Genomic DNA, 6719 nt, shown 5'->3' with positions numbered 1-6719 from the left:
CTTTGTTTTATTGTCTTTGCTTTTGGGTTGTGTTCATCCTACTATACTATACAGAGGGATCGGTTGTTAATTCTTGTAGCTCGTATCGTCTTAATGTAAACTTATGATTTTAATACAGTACTTGACCCCATTCGCAAAAAAAATGTATTTGACCCCATATACACATATGTACGCATTTCAACAACCTCGATGATTAGATTTATCCAAAGTCTCCGGAGGTTAGAGAGACAGCGTCATCGCCTCCATGGCTCTCCGATATCATAGGATCGGCCGTTCGAGGTTAGTTGACCCCCGTGTGTGTAACTGTGTATGCGCTCTCCCTCTTGCTAAATCTTAGTTGCCGCCACGTTTACCAAAACAATTCGTGTGTGCACGACTGCACTTATTTGCTCCCACGTTTACAACACCTAAATCCATCCTATATATGCAGCCCAGATCGCTCTAGTCCTGCAAGCAAACCAAGTTGTTTCCGCAAAACAAACCTAGCTAGCTCCACATCGGTCTTTCCTGATCATCCTCGATCTTTGGGAGCCAAGATCCAGGAGACGGTCAATAGATGGCTAGTCTAGGCACTCTACTATTTGCGGCACTACCCGTCATCCTGTCACTTCTTGTGAAGCCCATCTCCTGCTGGTCCTCCGGCGGCGCGACGTGGTACGGGAGCCCTTACGGCGCCGGCAGCGACGGTAAGTCCCACACAGACTATGTACCTGAGATATGTACTAGCTGGTCATATCGGTAGAGGGTAGACAGACACTTACTCTGTTGCGCGAACGAAATGCAGGTGGCGCGTGCGGTTACCAAGGCGCCGTCAGCCAACGCCCGTTCAAGTCGATGATCGCCGCCGGCGGACCCTCCTTCTTCAAGAACGGCAAAGGCTGCGGCGCATGTTATCAGGTACACGATCAGTCGTATATACAGTAGTTTCACGAACCAACGTGCAAACTTCAGTACCCCGCTAAGTGCACGGGCGTATGTATGTGTTACAGGTTAAGTGCACCGGCAACAGCGCCTGCTCCGGTCGCCCAGTGACCGTCGCCATCACGGACTCCTGCCCTGACGGCATATGCGCCTCGGAGGATCACTTCGACATGAGCGGCACCGCCTTCGGCGCCATGGCGTACCGGGGGAAGGCCGATCGCCTCCGCTCCGCCGGACAACTCAAGATCAGTTACAAGAGGTGAAAAAGCAATCGACTCTGATATAGTAATCGTAGTCAGAGTTAACGTCGGCCCAAACTTTTGTACTGACGACGCGCGTGCTATCAAACATTTGATTCCCCAGGGTGCCGTGCAATTACAACGGCATGAAGATTTCCTTCAAGGTGGACGCGGGCTCCAACCCGTACTACCTCGCCGTGATGGTCATGTACCAGGCCGGCGACGGGGACCTCTCCGCCGTCGACGTCATGCAGGGCAGCGGCAAGCCGTGGACGAGGATGCAGCAGTCGTGGGGAGCAACGTATATCATCAACTCTAACGACGGGAAGCCTCTGCGCGCGCCGTTCTCCTTCAGGCTCACCTCGGGCTCCGGCAAGGTGCTCATCGCCACCAACGCCATCCCCGCCGGATGGTCGGCCGGGATGAGCTACCGCTCCTCGGTGAACTACAGAGCCTAAGTCAGTTTTAGCCGAGCCATCAGATCTAGCTGCACGGTTTGTGGAGCTCTTGCCTTGTCAACGGGATTCGGTATGCGCGTCCGGGAATTGTGAGCGGCCGTGCAAAAGAGGAGGAGACCAAGTGTTTTTTCTTGGCCTCTTCACGGCCAATGGCTTGCAGTTATTTTCCAAGTGATGACGTAGAGCGCTCGATGCTGTTTTTTTTCTTGGTTTTTATGTAACCTCATAGTTTTCACGTGTTATCGCAGGGAAATTGTAGAGGTGGAGTCACAGCAAAACAAGCTGATGTACTACTAGTAGTTAACTTTGTTGGATCCATATATATAAAGGCATATAAAGCCCGGTCTTAATTTGTTTGATCATTTGTGATGCATTATCCTCATATATATAAAGGCATAAATCTTTGAACTTTCTGTCGATCTTTCTCCATTGCGTTCCATCTGCGGGGTGTCTCAGCTTCCCGTCCGACCCTCTTTCTGCCATCGCAACAACTTGGTATGCTCTTTGTTCCTGAACAGACGTTTCAACCGTGATATTATAGGAGCATACCACATCACCTTGGTGGAAACCCTCTTCCTGGGTTTCTCGCCCTCAACATCGTCACCAGGGTCCTCGCCTCTGATCTTATAACGCAATGCAGTGCATATCGGGCATTCATTTAAATTCCCGTATTCACCGCGGTAGAGGATGCGGTCGTTAAGGTATGCATGTATCTTCAGAACCTCTAAACCTAGAGGGCAGACAACCTTCTTTGCTTCGTACGTACTGGCGGACAACTCGTTATTCTTTGGAAACATATTCTTCATCATTTTCAGCAAATTTTCAAATCCCGAGTCAGATAGATCTTCCTGTGCCTTCCATTTCAGCAAATCCAGTATGCAGTCCAGCTTTTTCAGACCATTATCGCATCCGGGGTACAACGATTTTTTGTGATCCTGTAACATGTGATCCAAATTCTTCCGTTCCTTTTCAGTTTCGCAGCCTCTCCGTGCATCAGCAATGGTCCGACCAAGTTCATCAGCGGGCTCATCACGTGCCTCTTCTTCACCTTCTCCTTCACCTTCCCCACCTTCAGCATCCTCCATGAAAATATCACCGAAATGATCAGGATAGTTGTCATCGATGATATCATCCCCTTCTTCATATTCTTCCATTATAACCCCTCTTTCTCCATGCTTGGTCCAACAATTATAGCTTGGCATGAAACCGTGCCGAAGCAGGTGCAGGTGAACTTCTCTTGAGGAAGAGTAACCCTTCAGATTCTTACAGCCAACACATGGACAGATAACAAAACTCCCCCTGCTTGTTCGCATTAGCCACTACGAGGAAATCTTTCAAACCCGTAGTGAACTCGCCGGAGAGTCGGTTGCCGTACATCCATTACCGATTCATCTGCATTATTATTATATAAAGTATATAATTCACCATCATCCATTTGTTAAACTAACTAGCTAGAAATAATATAAATTAAACAATGAACTACACACATGCATATTTTATCAATGACACATGAAAGGTTCAAGTTGCTAACCGCGATCGAGGAGGAAAAATAAATGAGAAAGCTCAAGTGTGGCTCGGACACTTCATATCATATTTGTTTCATGCTCTCGGGCATTTCATCGAACACCTTGTGTGAATAAGAGGAACCAAATTAAAGCAAACCCACCACCCCTTGTGAAGATTGTGAAGAGAAGTGACACCAAATGGCTAAGTGAAGTGAGCTGAGCTGCCTTTTATAGGGATGGGCCTTTAGTCGCGGTTGGCCCCAACCGCGACTAAAGGCCTTCGGGCCAGGCCTGAGGAGCTTTAGTCGCGGTTGGCCTGACCAACCGCGACTAAAGCTCCTCCCGTCCACCAGCTGGCCGCCGAGCGCGCTGGGCCCAGGTTTTTAGTCGCGGGTCGCCTTCCGAACCGCGACTAAAGACCCCCTTAGTCACGGTTCCTATATTTTGGGGACTAATGGGGGCGGATGGAAGCCTCTTTTTCTACTAGTGTCTCAACCCACTACAGGTTTTCACTACAAGACCAATTTTTTATGCATGATCTCTTTTTTGCTTTCAACTTCAATTTAAAAATCTTAGTAGAGGACAAATAAATAAATAAGGAGAAGCAGAATAAATAAATTAGGAGAAGCAGTGCCTACACATATGAAAAATTATAATTCCAAGGCCTTACATGTACCATGAGCATTCCGTCAAACATGTAGTACATACAATCATGTTCAAGAGACATGCACGGAGGTTGGAGCAGATCGTTGAAGTGGTGGGGGGCGCTTGATGGATGCACGAACAATAAAAGGACGGAAAGTGCTTCCCTTAGCCGTGGGAGACAGATGCATGCATGCAGCGCGGGGCATCTGCCCCCCCCCCCCCCCTGAGCCGAGGGGAGAGCGTGGTCTAGGGCGCACCCTTGATCCAAGGACAGGGCATCCATGGGAGTGTGTTCTGGTTCTTCGAGGTCGCCTTCGCCTAGGCAGGGGTTGAGGCCTGCACCAGAAACAAACAGTCCCCTAAATTTTCACCCAAATCGAGCCCTCTCCGGGAAGCATTTGGGAATCGCACGCCCTTACCTTGTCTTGGCGGCGGAACTTGCAGTTGGAGGCGTAAAAGCTTATCCAGACGCGCGTCGTAGGAATGACTTGCAATGTTGTAGCCGCAAGGATATGGGCAGCATTGTGGATGCAAGGAGTGGCAAGAGGGGGATGGGAGGTGACGGCACATGATCGCAGCCCCGCAGGCGGAAGGATATGGATTTCCCTAAATAAAAGTCAGTTAGTTAGTTAGATTTCTCAATTACATGCCAGATCATGGGGGGACGTGACGATGCTCCGCGGCTGAACATTGAATCCGTTTGATTGTCTAGAGGACCACAAAACCATTATGAGCTCTTAGATGGGAGTCCTTGTAGTTGTTGCTAGGTGGATCAAGGACTTGTTTGTAATTTTTATTACTTTTAGGGTTTCTTGTGCTTGTGTTGAGGATTAAGAAAAATCGATGTATTTTTTATAACAAATGAATTTTAAAAATCTTTCTAAAAACATATTATGTAATAAAGGGGCATGTGCTCCTCTAGGGAGTCCGTAAAAATATTTACCTTCTTGCAATTGTATATCAAGATCTTCAATTTATATAGATAGCTGATGCGCCACTTTACAATAGCAAAACTATAGTTTTTATGTGATCTATGTGTTGGAAATATACCCTGGGGGCAATAATAAAGTTTGTTATTCTCATATTTCTAGTTCATGATATAGGGTAATATTCTTTGTTAGAATTGTACAAACCAGAAATATAATACATGTGTGGTTTCATAAAAAACACTGAGTGCCTAGCATGCCTCTACTTGGCTATCTCATTGATTAAATGATGGTTATCGTTTTCTAACCACGGATATGGATTTTGATTTATAATGTGATAATATCATTATGATAATGATGTGATGAACATATTCAAATTATCAAAGAAATAAGATCAAGTCATGATATTTAATTTGCTGAAGCTGGTTGATTTTCATATCAAGTATCTTATTCTATAAACCATGAGATTATGTTGCTCCCGGGCATTGAAGAATACTTTGGGGGCATCAACCGTCATTTCATAAGAGGGTGATTATAAAGGTATATTTCATGTACTTCGGAAGGTGATTGCTGGGTTGCATGAATGAAGAGTGGGATTCTACCAAACATGTGATGGAAAGATATTCTCCGGCCCACTCAGTGACGCAACATCCAAAGAGCTTGCAAGGAAGTGACTAATGAGTTAGTCACCTTGATATTATGTTACGATATGAGTAAAGAGTGCTTGCCGGTAAATAGATTGAACTAGGTATGGTAATAGAGAAGATCTAATATCGGGCAAGTAATATATAAAGAGACAAAGAATACAATACATGGTTATTTGAATCCCCGACATTGTGGTTCAACCGATAAGGATCTTTGTTTAATATGTGGAATCATTACGGACATCCAGGTCCTTCTAATGATTATTTATCGGAGAGGTGTCTCGATCATGTCCGCACATTCTCATACTCGTAGGGTGATACGTCTCCGACGTATCGATAATTTCTTATGTTCTATGCCATATTATTGATGATACCTACATGTTTTATGCACACTTTATGTCATATTCGTGCATTTTCTGGAACTAACCTATTAACAAGATGCCGAAGTGCTAGTTGCTGTTTTCTGCTGTTTTTGGTTTCAGAAATCCTAGTAACGAAATATTCTCGGAATTGGACGAAATCAAGTCTCAGGGTCCTATTTTGCCACGAACCTTCCAGAAGACCGAAGAGCATACGAAGTGGGGCCACGAGGTGGCCAGACCACAGGGCCGCGCGGCCAAGGGGGGGCCTGCGCCGCCCTGTGGTGTGGGCCCCTCGTCAGCCCACCGACTCTGCCCTTCCGCCTACTTAAAGCCTCCGTCGCGAAAACCCTGAGGCGAAAAACCACGATACGGAAAACCTTCCAGAGACGCCGCCGCCGCCGATCCCATCTCGGGGGATTCTGGAGATCTCCTCCGGCACCCTGCCGGAGAGGGGATTCATCTCCCGGAGGACTCTACACCGCCATGGTCGCCTCCGGAGTGATGAGTGAGTAGTTCACCCCTGGACTATGGGTCCATAGCAGTAGCTAGATGGTTGTCTTCTCCTCATTGTGCTTCATTGTTGGATCTTGTGAGCTGCCTAACATGATCAAGATCATCTATCCGTAATACTCTATGTTGTGTTTGTCGGGATCCGATGGATAGAGAATACCATGTTATGTTAATTATCAAGTTATTACATATGTGTTGTTTATGATCTTGCATGCTCTCCGTTACTAGTAGAGGCTCCGGCCAAGTTTTTACTTTTAACTCCAAGAGGGAGTATTTATGCTCGATAGTGGGTTCATGCCTGCATTGACACACAGGACGATGTGACGAAAGTTCTAAGGTTGTGTTGTGTTGTTGCCACTAGGGATAAAACATTGGCGCTATGTCCGAGGATGTAGTTGTTGATTACATTACGCACCATACTTAATGCAATTGTCTGTTGCTTTGCAACTTAATACTGGAAGGGGTTCGGATGATAACCTGAAGGTGGACTTTTTAGGCATAGATGCAGT

At 46.5% G+C, this 6719-nt stretch overlaps 1 protein-coding gene across 1 annotated transcript; it reads left to right on the top strand.

The window, feature by feature from the left end:
- Positions 1-556: 556 nt before the first annotated feature.
- On the top strand, positions 557-1618 carry LOC124678789 (expansin-B5-like). The gene is made up of 4 exons (XM_047214641.1): positions 557-686; positions 785-897; positions 990-1180; positions 1285-1618. Exons 1-4 carry the CDS (start codon positions 557-559, stop codon positions 1616-1618), a joined length of 768 nt encoding a protein of 255 aa, XP_047070597.1.
- The last annotated feature ends 5101 nt before the right edge of the window (positions 1619-6719 follow it).

This window comes from Lolium rigidum, chromosome 7, assembly GCF_022539505.1.
Source record: "Lolium rigidum isolate FL_2022 chromosome 7, APGP_CSIRO_Lrig_0.1, whole genome shotgun sequence".
NCBI classification, from domain to species: Eukaryota; Viridiplantae; Streptophyta; class Magnoliopsida; order Poales; family Poaceae; genus Lolium; species Lolium rigidum.
The sequence above is the reverse complement of the archived record's forward strand: the minus strand, read 5'-3'. Positions and strand labels throughout refer to the sequence as shown.

What these genes read in the sequence shown, in the direction of transcription:
- LOC124678789 (XM_047214641.1), top strand. Translation starts at nt 557, where the DNA reads ATGGCTAGTCTAGGCACTCTACTATTTGCGGCACTACCCGTCATCCTG. An exon ending in TTACGGCGCCGGCAGCGACG is followed by an intron (nt 687 to 784) that starts GTAAGTCCCACA and finishes AACGAAATGCAG; the next exon opens with GTGGCGCGTGCGGTTACCAA. An exon ending in GCTGCGGCGCATGTTATCAG is followed by an intron (nt 898 to 989) that starts GTACACGATCAG and finishes TATGTGTTACAG; the next exon opens with GTTAAGTGCACCGGCAACAG.